Here is a 24472-nt window from a genome sequence, read left to right as displayed (position 1 = left end):
CTCTCTGCTATAACAATACATTAACATTGTTACTTTTAATTCACTTTAAAATGATAAAGAAGTGGAACATATGTAATAGCTGAAGCCACGGAGTAATATCTCTTTTATTATTAAAGATAACATAGCGTTTATATATTTTTGAGATGATAATTATATTTTGAAACATAAGCCAATTTTATCATGTTAATACCTCGTACTGTTAAATATATAATTGATGTTTTGATGTTAATTAACATTCTTGTAACTATATTTATGGTTTTTTTACACCTTAATATTCCATTCTGAAATCGGTTGAAAAAAGTTGCAGATGTGTATTTTAATATCTCTACATATACATCTTGCAAAATTTTTTGACTCCGTGATGAACTTAATAATATTTCTTGATTAGTATCATAGTATGTTTACAAGCAATACTGCGTAACGTTGGCAAAGCCGAAAGCACTCGAAGCACATTTACAGAAGGCACTATCATCTGTTAAGAAAGCATGATCTTGAAATTGAGTCTTTCGACAGCATCTCAACGCAAAGTATATAAAAGATTAATAATATCGATGTAATCATTTATACAAATTAATTAGTTACTTTCTAGGAGATTTGTATACAGGCAAAGAAGCGCGTTACCCTTTTCCCATGATCGCGACAATAACAAAGAGAAACTGAAATAAAAAAAATTGAGTACCTCAATAATTAAATTACAGCCCCTATCTCTTTTCCTGAAAGGCAAAATCAAAGTCAAATCATACAGGTGAAAAACGAAACATCGACGACATTTGTTGTCAAGTAATAACAAGGAAAAAAAAAGAAGAAAAAGATAGACAGGCTAATTGTGATCACACGTTAATTCTATTTAGTAATAAACGACGTTATATGTTAGTAAGTTCTACCTCATAACTAGATCCAGGCAAGACCTGAAGGTAGGAAATCTTTAGGGGGCGGTTAAAATCATCGTTTTTTAAAGGAATCTTTTACTTAGCATAAGGATATGTAGAGCATAATGTTATACCACTTCCCCGTTTCATAAATAATTTTCATATATTCTATCCTTCAAGAAAGAATCTATATTAAAAAAAGGGACCAACTTAATTCTGCTAACTCAGTATATTTACATTACTTGATTTAAGGAATTTTTGGTCGTTATCGTTTTTTGTGGTATTTAGTGTCAATGCGAAATAACTACAGATATATGACAATATCTATATGTACATGCATGCATAAACTGGGCATCCATTCAACAGGTTTTAGTAGAAAATTGTTTTAATTATCTGTGCACACTAGTAATGCACATATTATTACAAAATAATTAAACTTGAGGTATTTAATAATATAAAAGTATGATTGATGTGTAAGATACGGATTATCTGTAACATAAGGTACAAATTCCAATAAAGATTACGCTATGTATATATCGACAACACATGTAGAAAAAGATAAGAATATCACAATGATTAATAATGATCATAAATGATGAATATAAAAATACTTTTTTATATAATATAGCGGTTGCTTTAACATTGTCATTAACGTTAACAATCTGGTAGAGAAGACTTTACAATGTGTGTTGAAGATAACAATTTGCTTGTGTTGCAAAAAATGATCCGAGATGAATGATCAATGTTTCCCTCGTTTGTTACCAACGGGAGGCTTTTGAAGTTGAAAGTTTGAGTTGGTTCCGTTTACTGGCAATGGTGCGGTCAAATTAATCGGCGCGTTAAAATTCAAACTTGCTGTCGGCGGTTTCGTGGATGAGCCTATACTGCCTATAGTAATGTTAGTAGCAGACGGTACTGGCGTCGAACTTTCCCAAACTGTAACAATACATTAACATTGTTACTTTTAATTCACTTTAAAATGATACAGAAGTGGAACATATGTAATAGCTGAAGCCACGGAGTAATATCTCTTTTATTATTAAAGATAACATAGCGTTTATATATTTTTGAGATGATAATTATATTTTGAAACATAAGCCAATTTTATCATGTTAATACCTCGAACTGTTAAATATATAATTGATGTTTTGATGTTAATTAACATTCTTGTTATATCTATCAGCATAAAAATCTTTTATAACTATATTTATGGTTTTTTTACACCTTAATATTCCATTCTGAAATCGGTTGAAAAAAGTTGCAGATGTGTATTTTAATATCTCTACATATACATCTTGCAAAATTTTTTGACTCCGTGATGAACTTAATAATATTTCTTGATTAGTATCATAGTATGTTTACAAGCAATACTGCGTAACGTTGGCAAAGCCGAAAGCACTCGAAGCACATTTACAGAAGGCACTATCATCCTGTTAAGAAAGCATGATCTTGAAATTGAGTCTTTCGACAGCATCTCAATGCAAAGTATATAAAAGATTAATAATATCGATGTAATCATTTATACAAATTAATTAGTTACTTTCTAGGAGATTTATATACAGGCAAAGAAGCGCGTTACCCTTTTCCCATGATCGCGACAATAACAAAGAGAAACTGAAATAAAAAAAAAATTGAGTACCTCAATAATTAAATTACAGCCCCTATCTTTTTTCCTGAAAGGCAAAATCAAAGTCAAATCATACAGGTGAAAAACGAAACATCGACGACATTTGTTATCAAGTAATAACAAGGAAAAAAAAAGAAGAAAAAGATAGACAGGCTAATTGTGATCACACGTTAATTCTATTTAGTAATAAACGACGTTATATGTTAGTAAGTTCTACCTCATAACTAGATCCAGGCAAGACCTGAAGGTAGGAAATCTTTAGGGGGCGGTTAAAATCATCGTTTTTTAAAGGAGTCTTTTACTTAGCATAAGGATATGTAATTAAATTACAAAATAGTCAGAGCAGCAAGACCTATTTACCTAAAGGGTTTCGTGTTTCGTAACTCGCTGGCCGGTTCGAGTTTAATGTTGTCGATGACAAAAAGTTTTTATTTCCTGTAAGCATTAATCTTGTTTTTCAAAACCTACAATCGTTCGGTTTTTGAATGCTATTCTGAAATGTGTAAAATTACCTGGCCCAAAAGGAGTGGGACCACTCGTGATCCTGCTGATGCTGGTTCGATTAGATTTACTATTCACTTTGATACTGTCGAAAACATTAGTGTTATCCTTTAATACGTATTTCCTGAAATTGAGGTACTGTTCCTTCTGTTGCTGTACCTTAGCATGCACACTTTGCAGGCGGCCAGCAACTGCGACCAAAGACTCATGAAGCTTATTCATGGTCGCTGTCAATTCTAATGACAAAAAACATCATACCATTAACAATATTCTTAATTAACTCGAATGAATTTATTTTAACGGAATAATCGATTGTACCTTGCGGTGTTAATGTTCTTGGCGCCATCATGGTTTGTATGTGTTTCTCGGTCGTCTCAATTTGTGATCTGAACAACATCAAGTCTTGCTCGAAGCTTTCGGCTAATTCCATAAAGAATTGTAAGGGCGCATTATTTTCGTATTGCAAGCCCGGCGGGGTATCGTGTGTTCTTTGAGCTATTTCAGCGCTCTGCAACGCCTTTGCCGTGTCGTGCTTCAGCTTATCGGCCGAAGAACGATCTCGTTGCACTGAACCAGATAAGGTGGACAACATTTCCATTAGAGACGCCGTATCTTCCGCGCATCGATTCAACGGTCTCGCCGAGCCTCTCGCAATATCCGAAGATAGGCCTTTTTGCATTTTTACAAATTCCCTGCAAAGTACAAGCATCAGTGTAGCATCTTGTATGCGTCTGTCAAAATAACTTATCTATCTACATACAGTACATAAAAGCCAATTATTTCAAGCCAACTATGAGTCATTTTATTCATAATTACTTGAATTTATCTATAGTTTGCATAAGCTCATTTGGCAATAGATTCTCCTTGGCTGCTGTCGAACTACTATTTCCTTGAGAAAGACCCTTATTATTGACGGAAACATCTAAGCCGCCGAGTCCTCTATTAGTACCAGTTGCACCAGTTACGGTACTAAGAACAGTCGTTGGCTTAGCACCCAATAAAGTGCTTCCAGTTCCAGATCCAAATAAGGAAGCTGCACATAAATCAATTGCGACGGTCAACCACTATAATGATAAAACTTCTGTTAGAATAGTGGATCACAAAATATACATACTGTTAGTGGTAGCTGTACCGAAAGTTAAACTTCCTGTTGCCGTTGGATTAGACGTGGCACCAAACGTTAGAGCGTTCGTCGTGGCTGGCGTGCCCAAGTTGAGATTCGTGAATAAGGGCGCGGACGTGGTAGGGGCGGGAAATAAACTGGGAGCAGTGCAACTGGGAGTGGTCATTGTAGTAGCTGTGTTGGTTCCCAGAAGCAGACCGCTGCATTGCGCCGGCGTTGAGGTTGCTGGAGTGCCAAATCCGAAATTCAGACCTATGGACGTCGTCGGGGGAGCCAAGGTGCCGAACGTTAACGTGCTAGTCGACGTGGTCGGGGTGCCGAAGGACGTGTTGCCCAAACCGAAGCCTGTCGTTGGTCTTAAACGAGAACGGTTTGCAATTAAACATCAAGTCTTCTCCCTTGCGGGAAATAATTTTATAATTTCAATCTAATAAATGTGTATTAAACAGAAAAAAAGATATGTACGCGAACGTTATTTTCTTCTTCATATTGAAGCTATAATTTTGATTGTTTGAAGGTTAGTGTTAACGCGCCGAAGCTATATTTACTTTTGCGTCCCAAATCCGAAACCCGTGCTAGCAGAGGTGACCGCTGGAGTTCCAAAGGTAAACGCCATTTCACGCTACGTCGAGTAAATGTGTCACACACGATAAAAAAAACAATCTATTTACAATATCACATAACCACACCGCGTACTACGTCCCAAACTCCTTTTCTCATGTTCACTGGTTCATTCGGGACATGCGCAGAAACGACAAGACCTTATGGAGCATTCGCAATTCGCTCTGCAAAATAGGGAAAATGCGCCTTTCACGATCTCTAGCTAGAGTAGTAATATATTTGACGAGAGAAATTTTGAATGGATTTTTTAAATTGTTTAAAATATTATATTTTTAATGCTTTACATATGTTTTTAAATAATATTTAAAAATATCCTTAAAAAATTAATCTACACATTTAAACATGTTTTAAATATTAAATACATTATTTATTGTGTATTTAATTTATAATATGATATTGTATATATAATTTATACATTCATATAAATAAAAATTTCTAAATTCTACACGTTTTATTCTATACAACACATATATATATATATTATATGCATGACATTGTATTCTCTCTCCACGCTAATATATTTTCAAAATTTAATTTTATCAATAAAAAATAGATGTAATAATATAAATATTAAAATTTATGATGTAAAAGTAAAATATATTGTCACAGATAGAGTTTGATCAAAGTCGCCCGTATGAACGGGTTCCCATGCGAGCGCGCACGCGCTAACGAGCGGTTCAGCTGTTGCGGACAATGGCGACGTCTCGACGGACGGTGTGACATCCCGACGGGCTAGATGTTCCCGCTACCCTGCCCGGACGCGGGACGCGGCTGCACGTAAACGCGCATCGGTTCGCGGACGCTGAGGACGGATCCACGGCACGCGGCCCCGGGTGTCCCGCTCTCCTACTCCCTTCCTCTCTCTTCTTTCGTTACGTTCGTCTCCTAGCCGCTCGCGATGGCTGCGGTGAACGCGAACGCGCTCTCCAGTGACATAAGCCGTAGGAATCCCCAGGACGAGTACGAACTCATCCAGAGGATAGGCAGCGGGACCTACGGCGACGTCTATAAGGTCGGTATCCCCCCTACGACTTGGCCCTCCCGTCAACGATTATGGCGAGATGTCAATTTACCGTGTTTCCCCTCTCCGCAGGCTAAACGGCTGTCCATGAACGACCTCGCGGCGATTAAGGTTATCAAGCTGGAACCTGGTGAGTGTGATCTCCACGAAGTGTCCGGTATCATGGTCATTGCAATCGGCTTCTCTATATCTGACCGCTCGTTGATTTTTCGTAAAGTGTCATTGCAGTTTTTTTCTACGAATTCACGTGCAGCGACATGGGAATGTAAAAGATACCAAACGCTTGTGTGCTCTTCAGATTATCTGTTTGCGTGTACTTTGTCCTCGTAATGAAAGTGCTGAGCTGTTACAAATCTTGTTTCAATGTGACAAAGTAGGATAGTTTGCAATATCTGTGTGTCTTTTAGGTGATGACTTTGCAATCATTCAACAGGAGATCCTAATGATGAAGGACTGCAGGCATCCAAATATTATTGCATATTACGGCAGTTATTTAAGGAGAGACAAGTTGTGGATATGCATGGAGTATTGCGGAGGTGGATCGTTGCAGGATATATATCATAGTATGTGAAATATTTATTACCCAATGTTTACATAATGTCAGAAAAAGGACATAAGGCCTTGATTTTGATGGTTGAAATATTTGAGTAATATTTAAGAAGAAGAATGCAGATTTATGATAATTTATAAATGTTAAAATTAATATTTATATACATATAAAATATATATAATGTATATAATGTAATTGTATATGATATATACAATTACAAAATATATAACATGTAGTCTTTAAATTATTTAAATTTGACTTTAAAGTTGTAATATTGAGTTTTAATGTGTTTCTAGTTACTGGACCATTAACAGAAATACAAATAGCATATATGTGCCGGGAGACCCTCACTGGTTTAGCTTACTTACATAGCATGGGCAAGATGCATCGTGATATTAAGGGTGCCAATATACTGTTGACTGAAGCGGGTGATGTGAAATTGGCAGACTTTGGCGTGTCGGCGCAGATTACCGCGACGATTAATAAGAGAAAAAGTTTTATCGGTACACCTTACTGGATGGCTCCTGAGGTATATATTCATGCTTATCAATAATATTTGAGGATCACGCTTTACAATTACATTGAGGACCAGCATAGCTGATATTTTTACAATCTACAGGTAGCAGCCGTGGAAAGGAAAGGAGGTTACAATCAATTGTGTGATATTTGGGCATGTGGGATAACCGCGATTGAATTAGCGGAGTTACAGCCGCCGATGTTCGATCTGCATCCGATGCGCGCTCTGTTTCTCATGTCCAAGTCTGGCTTCAAGCCACCGACATTGAAGGATCGTGACAAATGGAGTCCAACGTTCCATAACTTCGTCAAAATTGCCCTTACGAAAAATCCGAAAAAAAGGCCGACAGCAGAGAAATTGCTTCAGGTTATTTTATTATTTTATTATTCTTATTTTATTAGGTATTACGATTTATACAAAAAAGGTGTAATATTTTCATAAAATTGCATCAATGTGGTAATCTATAAGAGGTATCTATTTCGAATTATAGCATGCGTTTTTCCAAGGGGAGATGAGCAAGAGACTGGCTTTAGAATTATTGCAAAAAGTGTCGAATCCCAGCCATATGTTTACGGATTTGGAGGCCGACGAAGACGGAGCAGTGCCCAATGTTCCGCAAAGAATAGCTTCACGTCACACCGCAAGGCCTAGGCCGAAAAGTCCTATATCGCAACTGGATAGTGACGGTAAGATTAATAATAATTAAATAATGAATGATAGATAATCTCAAAGTATGATATAATCGTGATTATGATTTACCTGCAGATCAAATCAACATCGATGGAGGGACATTACACAGAGACTCCATATCACCATCTGTGGACGCTAATCCAGCGTGGGACATTATGGATATCATGAATAACGTCAAGGTAAATCTATATCAGACGCTTATCCTGTTTATGTGTTATTCACTGAGTATATTTTTCATAAAAAAAAGTAATTGCAATATTGTATAAGTATTTTTCCAATATTATAATAATTATAGTAATTAATGAAAAGGCGATTTATATCAGTGAAGTTGAATGTCTAATTTACGTACGTACATATAGGCCGTGCACAATTGTGATGTGCATCCAGACTGTGGGATTGGATCTGCGTTTGAAGACGTCCAGGAAAAGTAAGTTGTTTTGTATTTTATTCCATCAATTTTTTTTATTGCACATATGTGCGGAAAACATCGAAAAATATCGAAGCTTTTCTATTACTTTCACTAATATGGTAGTTGCTGTTTTGTTCGAAATTGTAAATATATCCTTATATATACATATTCAGAGCGAGATCCCAGAAATCGTTATATAGAAAGGTTTTACGTAGACTTACATAACATTACGTATCTATAGATATCTTACAATATATGTATATTGTAAGATGTTATCTTCCAAATGTACATATTGATTAAAGAGATATAGAGTAAGTTATAAGTTCAACGTAATCATTATACACACTACTAAACAAGACAGCAATATAATATATACATCGTATTATAAAAGTCACAAACATCTTACTCGTGGCTGATAGTAACTAATATGTTACATTGCATATGGCATGTGCGCTTATGCTTGTATCATGTCATACTTGTTGTCAAAGTGAAAGAAATATGTACATTCATAACTTTTACACTTGAAACAGCAGCACATCATATTCTAAAGTATATACCTTAATAAGTATGGACATTTTTTTTTATAAAGCAAAGAGGAATTGATTGGAAAGATATTATTAAATCTTTGAATACGAATATAGATTTTTTTTTGCAATCTTTGCCTCCAATATTATAATTATTAAGTTATTATTTTTCTCTGCTTTTATTGCGAATTCGAAACTATTTATTTTACTAGAAGAATTGTGATAGTATATTTTTCAAAGATATACTTATTTTTGTATTAGTACACTTGGCGCAAACCTTAAGACAAGTAAAATATCGAAACGTCGTAGCAAAACTGGCACAGAGATATTTCGTATGTCTTTAAGGTAAATTCGTTTGATTGAAGTGAAAAGTTTCTTTTTATTTTTAACATAACAAAAATATGTTTTTGTATACCAAAACAAATTATGCTATTTACACTTACTCACTTTTATAAAATGCTTGGAAAGCTTTGACTGGTTTGTCCCTGAATGATAGAAAAGTCTTGTAATATTAAAACGGATCAAATTATAATTCTCTCTGTAATTTATAACACAAAAATGTTATATTAAAGTGATTTTAAAAAGTATAAAAATTAAACATATATATTATTTGTGGATAGAGTTAACAATATCAGATATTTAATCAGACTTTTAACCGATATATAATTAAACTTTTCTATATAACAAAAGGACAATTATATATGTATTGTACAGACAACTTTCAACAGATTTAACAATATATTGTACATATACAAAATTACACTACTTTTTGCATGTTAGGCAATAAATGTAATTGCTTGTATGATATTGCATGATAGCAAAGTTGTTATGCATTTTATTAAAGTAAGAACGATCACTTTGAACTATACCATATATACATCAACATAATCCATTTACTGGAATGATTTAATTTGACATAAAATTGAACGGAAAGAATGAATTCTATGTATTTGTAATTACATTCTTTTTTTTAAGTATTCAAGAAAGATTTTCAACAAGACTTCCTTAAACCGTCGTTTAGTTTGTACAGAAATTGAGATTATGCCCATATCCTCGATATATTTTAATAACGTAGTATTCGGTTATATATATAAAAAATAATATTTATATCCTGCCTTTGTTAGTCCTTGCTCCCGTAGCATACCTGCTCTATGCCCTAAGTTTAGTAATCCATTCCCATTATTCTTTGTATTTTAATTTTTCTGATCAGTTTGTAATTCTAATAATTTCTCCCAACAGGAGTCTATTGCAGTACATTGATGAGGAGTTGTTGCTAAGGTATTGGCAGGTAACCCTTTTCCCTTGCACCTTGCACCTTGCACTTATATCTCCTAATTCTGTGCATAATTCTTATAAATTGCATTACTCAGACGATTAATTCGTCGCGTTTATTCGCTTACATTTGTTTGATATTTTTTTTTTTTATTGCAAATATTAACATAATTTGAATTAACATGCATTTTTTTCAATTTTGTTAGTTTTTATTTGACTCCTTTGAAATTAAATGTATAATTTCTAAATTATCCCTTACGTCGCATTCAAGTTGAATAGGGAACTGTATAATTTCTAAATGTACACATGTGAGAGAACCAATTCAATTAATTGCGTTTAAAAAGAGGATTATATGTTGATATTGATACATAATATTTTAACATAACTAAACGACACTGAAGTTATGTAATGAAACTGATTAAATATTAAATAATACAAATGATATTATTATATGTTAATAAAACTATAAAATTGTATAACAAGAAGGAAGCACAACTGAATATCACAAATTTAATCGACATTCACACAGCGTGATTTATAGAAAAACATTAATGTGCACAATTTTTAGATAGATATAGAATGAAGTATGTTTCCTGTTACGCGTTTGATGTTATTTGTTGCATGTTAGTTTTTCCAACATTCTAAACACACTGCAACTATTTCTATATAGTGTATCGGCCATACTGGTGAAGGAAATTTATATACATATATGTATATACAATCTTATATCACAAAATCACAAAACACAACAAAACAAAATGACGTAACACAAAATGTTTATTAATTAAATTTTCTATCATATAGGATTGCCTCTCTCGATTTATATATATTCTTGTTAATATATTTATAACTACTTGTCATACTGGAAACTTAAAACGCCATTTGGGAAAATCGATTGCAATTACGATTGCTATAGACTTTCTTGATATATTATGGATAAAATTATGGATTAAGAGTATATTTTATATAGAAAAATTCGACGACGTGTCCATTTAATCATCTCATAATCATTTGTTATGTAAAAATGTGACGTATTTATTGAAGAGCAGAAACAGTATTAATCGTTTTATCAAGTATTTTATTTTTTTATGTATGTTATTTATATATAACATTAAATACATTGTTTGTAAAATTTCGAGACATATTGTAGTCATACATCCAGTAGCACCACAAAACTAGTTTATAATTTTATAGTATATGACCACAGTTTCACATGTGTGCAGGGGGAATGCAATGTCGATGGTTGGTGGGCATTGCGACCAGCTATATTCCCTGCAGTAAGTAAATAATAAATTACAGTAAACACAATTTTATTTCTGATTTTTTTGATAATATATCATCGTGAAAACATGATTTATTTTATTGTGGGTGACTAATTGAAACATTGAAATTATAAACATATAGGATCACACCGCATTATACAAGTAATTATTACTTCATCAATATATTTGTATCTAATTATCCTTTACTAAACGATATAGGTACATAAAAAAAAAGTTTGATTCTATTATGCGGGGAATATTAATGGCTAACGTATCTGTTTCTGCGTATCATTTATTTCACTAGCAATATATGTTAAATTCATTCATGTATCCCATAACACCAGAATAGGCATTATATGTACGTTCGATCTCATTAACACCTTAATAACGCGATTGCCTTGTGTACTAAAATTTGCTAGAAATATGCAGCTTTACTTCTTTAACTTATTTTTTCATTATGTCTTATTCGATTTTTTTTGTTCAAAAAGCTACCATATATTCCCAAAAGAATACACAATCCAAACGTTTATTTTATTATTTATGATATATACATCATATTAACATGTTCACTTTTTAAGTATCGCTCATTTTTTATTAACAACATTTATGATTCTTCTTTCGTGATGATTTAAAGAAAACGATTTTACGTTAACATTTGCTTAAACGTTTTCTTTTTTAGAGCTACTCTTCCATTGGGGGAATCTTCGAACGATTGCGAAGTTCATTGTCCATATTACAATGTGTCCGGTATGTAAATTATATTGTAAATTGATGAAAAGGGTCTCATTATATTCATACAACCTATCAGATTGTCCCCTTCTTCAATCTATGTGTATGAGAATGAAGAATAGATTCATGTACAGGGTCACAAGCGAGCCCCAGACGTCACAGCTCTGTGGACGAGTTGTACGGTCTCGTCAATAGTTCTCAGTCTTTAACAGCTGTGAATGGGCAACGGCAACGATCATTATCGGACAGCGGCCCTAGGGACGAGCCCGCGCAGTCAAACGGTATATATCATGAGCTTAGCACTTGAATAATATAGATATTCACACGATCATCTCGTTCCATCGTAGCCTCTTATGAAGATATTATTTTATCAGAGATCACTAATATCTTGCCTACATTCAATCGTTATTTAATATCTTTGCATAATCATTTTCAGGTGACAATGAGATATCGGCCGATCGAGATAGGGAAGGTATGAGCCCTGACTTACTGTCAGACACACCACCCGTCCCTCCAAGGAGAAGGGATCGAAAGAGACATACGCCACCGAGACCCATAAGCAATGGATTGCCTCCCACACCGAAAGTGCACATGGGAGCGTGTTTCTCGAAGGTCAGTTTACAAAAAGCGAAGATTTTATATCATCTTTTCGTTAAAAGGTGTTTTTTATTGCTACAAATCAGTCTGTCATAAATAAATAATCTTTTTGTGTTGTTATATCACAGATTATTATTTGATCATATTATTTGTTACATACTTACTTTAATTTAAAAAAATATACATTGCGAAAATATTTTTATTTTATGTTCTTCGATAGCTATCAGTAAGATATTTATTATTTTTGTTGCAAATGTTAACAGGTATTCAACGGCTGTCCACTGAGAATACACTGTACCGCAAGTTGGATTCATCCAGATACAAGGGATCAGCATCTGCTGATTGCAGCGGAGGAAGGAATTTATAATTTGAACTTGAACGAGCTCCATGAGACTGCGATAGATCAGCTATATCCCAGACGTACTATCTGGATGTACGTTATTAAAGATGTTCTTATGTCTCTTTCCGGTAAGCAAATCTTGATCTATATTGATACTGCTGCACGAAAGATTGATTTGTATCCTTTAAATATTATGAGCAATGTGTATTGCAGGAAAAACGCCTCAATTGTATAGACACGACTTATTAGCGATACTAAGTAAACAAACTCATAGATTTTCATTGCACATGAATAAAATACCAGAGAGATTAGTCCCTAGGAAGTTTGCTCTTACGACGAAAGTACCGGACACAAAGGGATGCACTACATGTTGCGTTGGCAGAAACCCATATAATGGGTGAGTGAAAACAACATTTGTACATTTTTTCCCGAAAAAAATATGTATATTACTCTTCAATGAAAGGAAATTGTAAAGAAACTTAAGTATATTAGTGATTTTTGCGTAAAAAATTGATATTCGATATAGAATAATTAATCATATTTTCAAACTTATCTTGTTAAATAAAATTTGACAAACAATGGCAAATATTTTCTAATAGGTACAAATATCTGTGCGGTGCGATGCCGGCAGGTATATTTCTAATGCAGTGGTACGATCCATTGAACAAATTTATGCTTTTAAAACATTTCGATTGCGTTCTGCCGTCGCCTCTAAATGTCTTTAAAATGGTTATCACACCGGAGATGGAATACCCGATGGTATGTGTCTCAGTTAAACAACCGTATCAGCAGAACAAACTAAAGCTGGACTTAATTAATATGAATTCGGGAGCGAGTTGGTTTCACAGCGATGAATTGGAAGATATGGATGGCTCAGGTATTCTTATATGTCATACACGTCTGACAATAATTGTTTATTTGTCTACAATCTTTATTTTTGTCTTTAAAAACCTTTGAAAATTTAATATTTATGATCAAGGAAATGCGTCATCTGTTCTGTAATAAAAATATTGTTTCAGCAACTGTGATACCAAGACGAGAGAATTTGAACGTTATTAACGTTACGCAATTTGAAAAGGATGCAATTCTCGTTTGTTATGATAGTGAGTATTATTAATAGATATTATCTTATCGCATGTCTTATCGGTGGTATGTTATTAAATTGAACATTTTTGAATTTATAGATGTGGTGAAGATGGTAACTTTACAGGGGAAACCTCGTATTAGTAAGAAGCAACTGTCAGAGCTGCAATTTAATTTTCAAATCGAATCTATCAGTAAGCATAACATATTTCCTCTATTTGTAATCCATACTGTAATCTTCATAAATAAAATATTGTATTATATATTTTCAGTTTGTCTACCTGATAGTGTATTGGCATTCCACAAACACGGTATGCAAGGTAGAAGTTTCAAGAATGGCGAAGTTACGCAAGAGATTAGCGATCCGAGTAGGACTTACAGGCTACTTGGCTCAGATAAGTACGTATTTAATGATATAAAGAAGCCGATCACACATATTAATCCAAGTTTTGAAGAACATTTGAGAAAACAATTAATCATTATGTCTTAAACAGGGTTGTGATGTTGGAAAGTCACCTGGTTCACAGTGGCACATTGACTGAATCGGAAGGAGCGGATTTGTACATTCTCGCTGGACACGAGGCCAGCTATTAAGCATTGATCCTAAATAGCGAGCACACGCTGCATGGTCTCGCATGATATGTGATTGAACTGCATGTAACGTGAAACGACTACGAGAACGATGAGAGATTAAAGTATGCGGAGGTGAAAATTTTACAATTAATTATTCTACCGCGAATGCACGTGCGATCGGCACAACCAGCGTGCGATTCAAACGATAGTCGTTGTCTCTCCGTGTAGTCGATATCGCATAGACTGGTTATCTCCGCGATAATTTCTTTTTTTTAACGAGAGTCGTAGGGCTAGACAGTACTTTTAATAGCAAAGCTATAATGGGGAGAAATAACGAGTTTAACAAGAGGACAGAGTAAAGAGAGCGTATGTACGCAAAACTATCTTTATGCCTAATTAAATGAAGCTAATAATAGCCGCACCACTTTGAAAAGTATCGGATAAAGGCGATTTACTAGTTTATTTAGCTATATATGTATAAACTACGCTCTTATAAATCGTAGGAATACGAAAAGAGGGATTTAAAACGAAATCTCGGGAATAATTCTGTCTGAAAAGTTGTGTGAAAATGAGAAAAATAACACTTATTATATAAATTGACCCCAAGCTATCGATCAAGATCGATCTACTTAGAACTTGATCCGTTCACTCGTTATTGAGATCTCAAAATCTCGGGTACTCGCAACTCGTGCGACTCGTTGCGATAATGTCACAACGTAATATATTTTTCTTTAAATTTATTTTTTTATAATTTCTATAACAATGCACAGCAAATAAAAATAAACAGAACGATCTATTTCCGAGATTTTGATTTTACTTAAAATATTTTTGGTAGTAAATATGTTTATAGGAGCGTACTTTATGTAAAATGTTCTCCGTGCTTTTCTGACGTTTTAATATATAGTAAAATTAACTAGCATACCGCCTTACTGCAAGAGAATCGTTGCGTTGTATCGCTTCAAACGCGCGAAGGTAACGAAGTTCTAGCAGTGCTGTACAGATTTCCAATTTTATCTTTCTAGAATTGCATTATATTTAATAGCTTTTAGCCTTCGAGAACCGTTTAATCATAATAGCGTTTAACAGAATAAGAGTTCAACATGTTTGTATTTTTAACTATTACGAGATTACTAGACGAGATGATATTTATATTCTTACACAAGTGATCGCATAGTTTTCGAAGGTTAAAGCGCTATCGCTGCATCCAGATGGGACATCCAAATACGATTCAACGAGATTGATATACCTATCTTCGCGTTGTATAAATGGGATTTTCGTGTAATCGAGTTTTCGCGGAATCTGTGTAACAATAATCAAGATTATACGTGTAATTTAGTATACGGGCTGTCTCGCTTTTACCGAATCGAATTTCAATCGACTTCTCGACGAGAGAACTTTCTCGGCGAAAATCTCGTAACATGTTTTACGGCCTCTTCACTCTCTCGACATTAACCATCCTATAATTTTGCATATAAGAGACAGAAAATTGAAGATTGAATAGAAAAACGATATTTCTATTCAATTCCTGTGACTCGGTATCAAAGGACCCGAGTTGCCATTTTTATCGTTCAAGTAGCCTTCTCCGTAAATCAATCATATATAACTATGTATTAAAGAACACAATACGCGAATCTGTTCGTAGCAGCTCTTTCTTTATATCAAGTAATTTTTTACGTTCGACGCGACGATACGATCATACATGTGTAAAGCGACGGAATAACTTCCATGTGATCGGTCTTAAGACTGGGAGAAATGCATTTCTTTGTTTTAACAATGGCATTTCTTAACTTGAAAGAGAGAGAGGACACATAGGACTTATAAAGGAAGATGATTATCTGTTTTGCGTTCACGTATTATAAAACGTTTAACTTGACTTCGACTGATTTTTAATGTCATTTAATTTAACAGAATTTCATTTACCTGCTTAAATTCGAATATTTCAGAATATTTGTTGCCGAGGTTCATAATCGATCTACTTACAAGTCGATGCTTATTGACAATATTGAAAACATTCCTTTTTTTATTTGGAATATTTGACCAATGCTGTGAGTTATATTCATTAATCGCACAACTAATTATTAACGAACATGTTGAAGGATATTATATTTACTGTATATAACGCTATATTCTATTTGTATTTTCTTGCAGGATCGATGCTAGAATTTAATATTGCTTTCTAATGTCCACACGTTGGAAATATTTAATTACGCACAAAATCAATTATTCATTCAGTTATATCCTGAACGCAAGTAAATAGCGCGATTAGCTCGTAAAATAACATGGACGTGTTTCTCGACAAAATTGAGTGTTAATTACGTTAGAGTCAAATGATTCATTTATACCCGGCTGTAAGAAGATCAGGAGTTTTCGGAAATCAGCCTTGTGAGATACGTAGAACATACGTATTTTTATGTGCTTCTCGAGCTAATATTCGGCACATTTATTGTAAAGATATAAATATAGTATCCGGCACTTTTTTCCACGAATTTCTGTCGTCGAGCTCTTGCAAGTTGACGTCCTTAATTTGCACCTTTTAGGCGAAATGTAAATTGAATTGTAAAGAAAATCATCAGAGTAAAATGTATAATTATCCGCGGAATGTTAAACTATTTTGATATTTTATACGGACATTTGCGCGCTGTATATTAGAGAGAATAGATTACTGAAGAAAGTACTATGATATCGAAAAAAAAAAAAAAAACAAATTTAATATACATTAGCGAAGTTGTGCGAGTGTCTCGATGAATTTTGTTGTTTCTGCTAAGTCTCTTTGTGGCGAAAATTACGCGTCTAGATTTATATCCAAAGCAGTACAGTTTATCCTTAATGTTATCATTTACCGCAGATCCAAATGTCCGGAAATTCGTAGCGTAGCGTTTTTCTAGAGGAAGATTTAACGGAAATCTATTCCTAATACGTAATTATAATCGTTGCTCTTATGCAATCAAACACCAAGTCGACCGTTTAAATCAAATTCTGCGCTGGCCGCTGACTACACATTATTCGCATATACATAAATATAATAGAACGTGCAATGTGTCTTCCCGTTATTTGCAAATAGCACACCGTATTGCTAGATGTGTTAAATGTATTCGCAATATAGCAACGTATTTGATAGTATCCGTCGATTTATCTAGGAATCCAGCTTCGTTAACACTAAGAGAACTATTCGAGCGAGTTATTGTACGAGAAGCGTGTCTTCTTTTTGCAACAAGGCAATCGCGAATTTTTTGCGACGTTCTCATTGTCTAGCAGGAAGAGAAAGATTGTGATATATGTCGGGAAAGAAAGAGACAAGAGCTATCTTTATTTCACGCGAGATATAATTCAACCGAGAATATATTCTGAAAGCAGTTTCAATGCTATTAGAAAGTTCAGTCAAATGGGAGGATAGAATTATTTCGTTCCCGTATACGGATGATTATTTGCGCAAGAGTTCTACTTCTTTCTAAAGACATGTATATTCGCGAGATATTTTGATAACGACGGTAAATAGTAACTGCAATGTTACCTGACGTGACTTTTTGTATTATTGTAAAGACAATAATTTTATTCGGAACGTCGTACACAAGTCACGGGAGACAAAAAAAAGGATAGACACATCGGCATAAAGGTATATAGTATTAAATCCTTGAATCTATATAGAACGGATAAATTAGCGAAAAGTGAAGAGGGGAAAGTAAAAATAATTAGAAAGTTTTAATCCCGTGTCGCAGACCAAGTATTAGAACCGTGAGAATTAGAGAGACAGACATACACACGTACCGTACACACAGTTTGTGTAGATTTCACATATCTGAGTTTTGCTCGCGACCATACACACAAATGAGAGTTTTATTTTCACAAAAGAATAGAAAAATTAGAAGATACGGGTGTAAGACACTCCAATACTCGCTTCCTTAATTATATATATATATATAATCAAGTCAATTTTTATCATTTCTTAAACTTAAATTGATTGTTTTGAACTTATACGTGCAATACATTAAAATTTATTTATTATCTGAACGGAATATGACTTCAAAAATATTATTTAAAAAAAAATGCTTAAACAAAATACGAGTATGTGATTAATATTCTGCTGGCTGTTGCATCTTATCCGCAGTGTCATATACCCGTACTCTTTCTAGCGATCTTCGAAAAATCTCTTCTATGCAGACATGTACACGTATAAGTGCTAGGACAATTAATACAGCGATAAAATGTACCTGTACACCGACCATATGGATGGTTTGCCTCTACATACGGATGTTTAAGTTTCGAATTCTCAATTCTTGCGTGTCTGAAACTTCGAAATTAAGATAGCGAATGTGTAGCGAGACAGTAACGACTGTTTATTCCTTCAGCTGTCCCTCGGATCTATTCAGACTGAATTAATTGCTCTTTAAAAGAGGGCATTACTCCAACATTATCTTTGACGTTTTCCAGTTGTGGAATGCAAAGACGATTTAAAAAATTAGAAACACTCGTTACGTCAAATTGGAACATCTATTCGATAAAATTTATAAAATTCTACTATTTTTTCAGGATTCCCTGAAATATGCGAAAATTTCTAAGTTACGAATATCCTACACTCTATGATTAATATATGCGCGTTTTATTCAATTATGTTCAAAAGTTATCGAAAAAACTTTTGTTTATGAAACCAATATCTATTTTAGGATACGAGAATCTCAATCCCGAATTGAAGATCCATATTTCTGATATTTCCCAATCCTACGTTGGTTTAAAGAGAAAAACGCCGCTCATAATTCAATAAGGATAAGAATCCAAGGGATAGAAGATCGAGCATATGCACATACGGCTTACCATTATTTCCAATCAAGAAGATGACGATTAATGACACACATGCGTTACGTTTTGCATGCAAAGAGATACAAAATATTTTGAGAGGCAAATTCGTGAATTATCGTAAGATGGATAAAAAGAGAAATACATATATACATATATACATAAACAAATATATTTAATAAAATTCCTTGACATATATATTGTAAATTCGAAGAGATATTCATTAATCTATAATAGGATGGATTCCGATAATTTTGTTAATTAGCCGGTGGCGTTGAAGATACGAATTGCCGATATATCAGTAGTTAGTAACCAAAGCCGTAGCGACCAATAGATAACGCAATGAATGAATAAAATTATTCTTACAACTGGAAGTTAGGAGAGCGATCGAAAAAGAGATATACCGTGTTACAACGTACAGAGATTTTTAGGAATAAGGAGCTTCTGCTACATAAAATTCTCTTAAGTATCCGTTACGATATTTAATGCTCACGTAATTATTTATTTAAAGAGTAATGCTTTCCCTCAAATTTTTCCACGGTACAGACAGCGGAAGTTGAACGATGAAAGATGATTCTTGTTACATTGTCGGAGACTCGTGAAAGAGGTGGACGTTAATTTATTCTTTACAGTCGAAAGTTACGTATTAGCGAGAAGTATTAGCGGGAGAAGAGTTAAGTATAGGGCGTTTCTTATAAATATTATAATTGTATATGTGAACTGTACTAGCAACTAAGTCTTGTAATTACGAAAGCTTGTATATAATGTGTATAACGTATTATATATGTTACTCTTGCGTTCGCCGAACTTTCATTTTAGTCATTTTTTATATGAATGCAGCATTGTGAGAATAATTTATAATTATAAACATATTTAATTTACCTGTATCTATAAAAGCAACTAGCCAAACTTCTGTAAATAGACCGTCTCGTAATAAAATCTGTCTAAGGAAAAAATATATAGATATACTTACCTGAAAATGATTATATCCCGAGCACTGACTTCAAAACACATGAAAGATTTTTACATGTGTATGAGAAACCTTGTATTAATATGTACATAATCCAATAACATATTACAAAGATTCTCTTGTTGTCAATGTTTTAATTATTGATCATGGTAACACAACAACGTAAGAAGTCAGTTATATGTGAAAACGATAGTAGAAAATGATAGAAAATAAAATTTATTTCGACGATGCGAAAACTTGCATTTTCAAATTCTTTCTTAGATTACAGTACCTCTTCTAAGCTAGCAGGACCAAATCGGCAGAATCAAACCGGACCTATCAGAATATTTAGTACCCATTTTGTACTAATTTGTACCACGAGTAACAATTTTGTATCCCGTGCCATTTCGGAGAAAATCGTGGCGGTGCTACCTTAGCAAAGCTAGAAAGACCACAAGAAAAAAAGAAAATTAAAATTTGTACCATACAAATAATACATTCATCCCTTCTGCTCGAAAAATAACTCGCCGGCTGATGCGCAACAGCGGAGTTGTTTTAGCGTCCATTCGTATCGTTAATGAAATTCTTTATCCGTGTTCCGAAAACGATGTCCAATCAACTTTGTTCCGAATTTCGAAGTCGCGCGACACAACGCGAGACGCGGAGTCATTGGCTGCGTTTCTTTTGGGCGCTCACGCGCTCACACGCGCTGTAAGCATCATTCTATCTTCGTTACACATCGAATATCAAACGAAGATAGAGCGATGCTTACAGCGCGTGAGCGCCCAAAAGGAACGCACCCATGGTCGGTAAAAGCGAGATTGATCGTCCGAAAGAACGTATAATCAATATTATACTATCGAATATATTATCGAATGCGACGTACCTCGGTATCTATATAAATTTCGCGAAGCACATGTATTAAATTCGATACATCAGTTTTTCGTAATCTAAACCGCCGCGCCGGGACCCGGCGGGCGCGATTCATTCGTGTATTATCTATTATTATTCCGGCGACGTTAAAGCGTGGTCGTGCGCGCCGCGGTAAACACGAGTAGTGGGGGTAGAAGAGCGGTTCGAGGCGTGCTGACGTCACGCATACCGTGCGCGCATCGTGCCTAGTCACTTGTAGCCCCCACTTTGTCCCTACCAATCGCGTTGACGAGAAGCCGTTAGCCGCGGCGCGGCGCCCGCGTCCCGCGACTCCCGCCTCCCGCGCTCCATGCATCAGTGCAGAGCGCGGCTTCTTCGTCGTAATCAGTCGTAATTTTTCCGTTGCCGTGTAACTAAGTAGGTACGTGCCGCGTCGCGAGATTAATGCCGGGAGTGTCGTGCGAAGTGTTGAAAATATCGCGGAGATCGCGCGATCATAAGCGACGATATCGGTCGATTTTCATGAATGTCGTGAGTGAGTGGACGCGACGCCACGGTTGCTTTTGGCGAGTCAAGTTGGCCGTGCGATTTACGAAATTCCGCCATGTTCGTCTACCTGCGGGACATCGCGGATCGCGGCACGGGTGCGGCGGCGGCGTCGAGCGGATCGTACAGCTTTTTCGCCGTAATTTTTCCGTCGCCGTGTAATGTACTCGCCGCGAGATTAATGCCGGGAGTGTAAAGTGTCGAAAATATCGCGCGATCATAAGCGACGCGATCTTATCGTCGCTTTTCGTGAAAGTCGCGAGTGAGTAGTGACGCGACGCCATGGTTGCTGTTGGCGAGTCCGCGAGTGAAGTCAACCGTGCGATTTACGAAATTCTCCGCCATATTGTCGTCTCCCTGCGGGACATCGCGGCACGGCGTCGAGCAGATCGTATAGTTTCGTTCGTAGCTGCTCCGCCGTAATTTTTCCGTTGCCGTGCAACCAAGTACGCGCCGCGAGATTAATGCCGGGAGTGTCGTGCAAAGTGTCGAAAATATCGCGCGATCATAAGCGACGCGATCTTATCGTCGATTTTCGTGAAAGTCGCGAGTGAGTAGTGACGCGACGTCACGGTTGCTGTTGGCGAGTCCGCGAGTGAAGTTAACCGTGCGATTTACGAAATTCTCTCCGTCATATTGTCGTCTCCCTGCGGGACATCGCGGCACGGCGTCAAGCAGATCATATAGTTTCGTTCGTAGCTTCTCCGCCGTAATTTTTCCGTTGCCGTGTAATTAAGTACGTCGCGAGATTAATGCCGGGAGTGTCGTGCAAAGTGTCGAAAATATCGCGCGATCATAAGCTACGCGATCTTATCATCGATTTTCGTGAACGTTCGTGAGTGAGTGCGGAGTGCGCCAACCGGCCAGCGGAGTACGGATTAACGCTGCAACGGAGAAGGACCTGGCCGACCTGGCGAATCGTGGAGAGGAGGAGGAGGCCTGGCAAAGGCATCGGGCCCCGACGGAGCAACCTTGGGGTAAGTGTTATTTCTCATTTTTTAAATTAATTGTTCTTTTCTATTTATTCGCGTCGATTTATCTCGGATAAGCAAGAAATAATTTGAGAAACCGAACGTTTATCTAAAATTTTATAAAAGTTTATATTCTCATAAAGGTTTTTCTCAGGAAATAAGTAAATTATATATTAGTAAATCTAATTAAAAGACGACGTAGACGTGACGTTTAAAAATTATTTTTTGAAACATTGATTATTTTGAGCGTCTATTTAATATGAATCTTTCATTTTTGTGTTACAGAATCATCGGAGCTTCGTGGCTGACTAACTCCGTCCGTTGCGCATCGGTTGGTGAGTGACTTTTTTTATAATGATCACTTGATATCTGAGGTGAGATTGGGTGAGATCAAATAATGTTTGCGATTTATTTCGCGGTTCGGTTCGTGGTTCGCGGTTCGCGATTCGGATTGTACTAATTTTTTTCCAACATTGATTTATTTACCTATTGATTTATTCATCGTTTGATTTTTTAATTTTGGTTACATATATATATATATATATATATGTATCTCTTTTTTTCTTTTTTATTTTTTGAATTGATAGCAAAGCAAAGAATACAACGACCATACCTACCGGTCCGACAAAGATCAAGGTCTTGCCGGTCTTACCTCGGGGCTATCGTGAATTTATAGTCGGCGCCGTCTTTAGATTTGTAGAATTCGAACTGGATATCTATTTGTCCCAACATTAGTTATCCGGTCCATTGCTACGATTATTACAGCTTTTTTTATTATTATGTCGCTGCGGCGTCGAATAAAGTCGGGATTAATAATGCGCGGACAGCTCTCTCGGTTTAATATACATAACGCCGGTTAATATTCGTCGCGTTTGTAGCTTTGTATAAATTTTACGTCCGACATTGGCCGAACGCGGCCGAAAATATATCCGAGATTTTTAGCTATTGCGTCCATTGCGCGTCAAATGCGCTTCATTTCTCGTCATCAACCCCCTTACCCTCCGTTTGATTTTTTAATTTCGGTTGTTTCGTGTACATTATGCTATTTAAATTCAGATATTCGCGATCAAGATATAATCTCGACGATTTCGATTAAAATGCGGTTAATATATTCTTTGCATTCTTTGAGTCGGGGCCGGCCGCTTGGTTGCCTTTACCTTTACCTAAACTTAAACGCATAAAAATATACAAACAAGCGCAGTTCTCGTGCCTCTTCTTGTTTAAGACATTTTCGTTATTTTTTTTGGAACTTGCAGCTGAAACTTATCAAAAATATATTTTAAAAGAAATACCTAATACAGATTTCTCTAAACATTTTTACGTAATATTTAATTAATATTTAAATACTGTCTAACATTCCTTTTGTAATACGTTAGCTCCAGTTTAAGTGCACAAGCAGAGATAGTTTCCTAGAGATATCAAACTGTTAGAAAAAACGTGGTCTAAATTTTTTAGGTAAAGAATTAAAAATTGGTAATATGGAATACACATTGGAAAGACTACTGTGATTCCATTTTACGTAGTTGCCATTCACATATTTCATTCATAACTTCCGAAAAAAGTACTGTAGGTGAAATAAGAACTGCCGAAATTCAGTAGCTTTGAATCGGTAACATTCGCCTAAACTTCTCGTGCGCGAACTTTTTTGGACAACTATGTGTAGCTATTGTTAGTAAACGCTCGGAAATATACCTTTTTGTTTATATTTAGTGCTCTTGGTTTAAATTTTTCACCAATCCATGCAGCCAGTAAAATATCGGTTCGGTTCCGGTTTCGGTACATAAAAATATTTAATAAAGGTTTCGGTTTCTCTGTTTCGGTTTTCTAGCTAACAAAAGTATCGGTATTGCGCAAATTAGTTTTTTCGGTTCCGGTTTATCAAAATTTTTTTATTTGAAATTTGTATTAAATTAAATTATTTACATATTATCAGTTTTTTATTTAATGATTTACTTTTAATACGTAATTAGGATAATAATTGTATCAATAATTATGTGCAAAGCATTAATGGACTTTAATTTAAAATTATAGATC

The 24472-nt window shown here is 35.3% G+C and overlaps 2 protein-coding genes across 26 annotated transcripts; one reads left to right on the top strand and one right to left on the bottom strand.

The window, feature by feature from the left end:
* Positions 1–217: 217 nt before the first annotated feature.
* Positions 218–4854, bottom strand: Nup58 (nuclear pore complex protein Nup58). Of its 4 annotated transcripts, none has more exons than XM_071794776.1 (8): positions 4669–4854; positions 4112–4476; positions 3814–4030; positions 3316–3689; positions 3009–3233; positions 2857–2931; positions 2714–2737; positions 1667–1805 (listed from the first exon to the last, which is right to left on the bottom strand). In XM_071794776.1, exons 1-7 carry the CDS (start codon positions 4734–4736, stop codon positions 2721–2723), a joined length of 1341 nt encoding a protein of 446 aa, XP_071650877.1. In that variant the 5' UTR covers positions 4737–4854; the 3' UTR covers positions 1667–1805; positions 2714–2720. The 4 variants fall into 4 exon arrangements, with proteins under 4 accessions (XP_071650848.1, XP_071650857.1, XP_071650877.1 ...); XM_071794766.1 differs by lacking the exon at positions 2714–2737 and adding an exon at positions 2509–2542 and having other exon boundaries at positions 1669–1805; XM_071794747.1 differs by lacking the exon at positions 2714–2737 and having other exon boundaries at positions 218–1805.
* A 558-nt stretch (positions 4855–5412) lies between these two features.
* Positions 5413–20057, top strand: Hppy (MAP4K3-like protein hppy). Of its 22 annotated transcripts, none has more exons than XM_071794617.1 (23): positions 5413–5753; positions 5835–5892; positions 6170–6325; positions 6609–6841; positions 6932–7195; positions 7320–7515; positions 7595–7698; positions 7879–7946; positions 8714–8797; positions 9692–9730; positions 10948–11001; positions 11666–11733; positions 11838–11996; positions 12152–12327; positions 12576–12780; positions 12866–13049; positions 13252–13529; positions 13672–13755; positions 13837–13929; positions 14008–14134; positions 14230–14430; positions 16252–16353; positions 16457–20057. In XM_071794617.1, the coding sequence occupies exons 1-21, from the start codon at positions 5640–5642 to the stop codon at positions 14327–14329; spliced, it is 2844 nt and encodes a 947-aa protein (XP_071650718.1). In that variant the 5' UTR covers positions 5413–5639; the 3' UTR covers positions 14330–14430; positions 16252–16353; positions 16457–20057. The 22 variants fall into 22 exon arrangements, with proteins under 22 accessions (XP_071650718.1, XP_071650710.1, XP_071650736.1 ...); XM_071794609.1 differs by having other exon boundaries at positions 14230–14440; XM_071794635.1 differs by having other exon boundaries at positions 11850–11996; positions 14230–14440; positions 16252–20057.
* Positions 20058–24472: the final 4415 nt, after the last annotated feature.

The sequence above is a fragment of the Temnothorax longispinosus genome, chromosome 1 (assembly GCF_030848805.1).
Source record: "Temnothorax longispinosus isolate EJ_2023e chromosome 1, Tlon_JGU_v1, whole genome shotgun sequence".
Lineage (NCBI taxonomy): Eukaryota > Metazoa > Arthropoda > Insecta > Hymenoptera > Formicidae > Temnothorax > Temnothorax longispinosus.
This window is presented reverse-complemented; position numbering and strand designations above follow the sequence as displayed.

Excerpts from the sequence above, each read along its gene's own strand:
- Nup58 (XM_071794747.1), bottom strand. The coding sequence starts at position 4,736 with ATGGCGTTTACCTTTGGAACTCCAGCGGTCACCTCTGCTAGCACGGGT. Across the intron at positions 4,477-4,668 it reads TTCGGATTTGGGACGCAAAA|ACCAACGACAGGCTTCGGTT; the intron begins GTAAATATAGCT and ends TTCTCGTTTAAG. Across the intron at positions 2,932-3,008 it reads TCCCACTCCTTTTGGGCCAG|GAAATAAAAACTTTTTGTCA; the intron begins GTAATTTTACAC and ends TAATGCTTACAG.
- Hppy (XM_071794617.1), top strand. The coding sequence starts at position 5,640 with ATGGCTGCGGTGAACGCGAACGCGCTCTCCAGTGACATAAGCCGTAGG. Across the intron at positions 6,842-6,931 it reads CTTACTGGATGGCTCCTGAG|GTAGCAGCCGTGGAAAGGAA; the intron begins GTATATATTCAT and ends TACAATCTACAG. Across the intron at positions 13,050-13,251 it reads GGCAGAAACCCATATAATGG|GTACAAATATCTGTGCGGTG; the intron begins GTGAGTGAAAAC and ends ATTTTCTAATAG.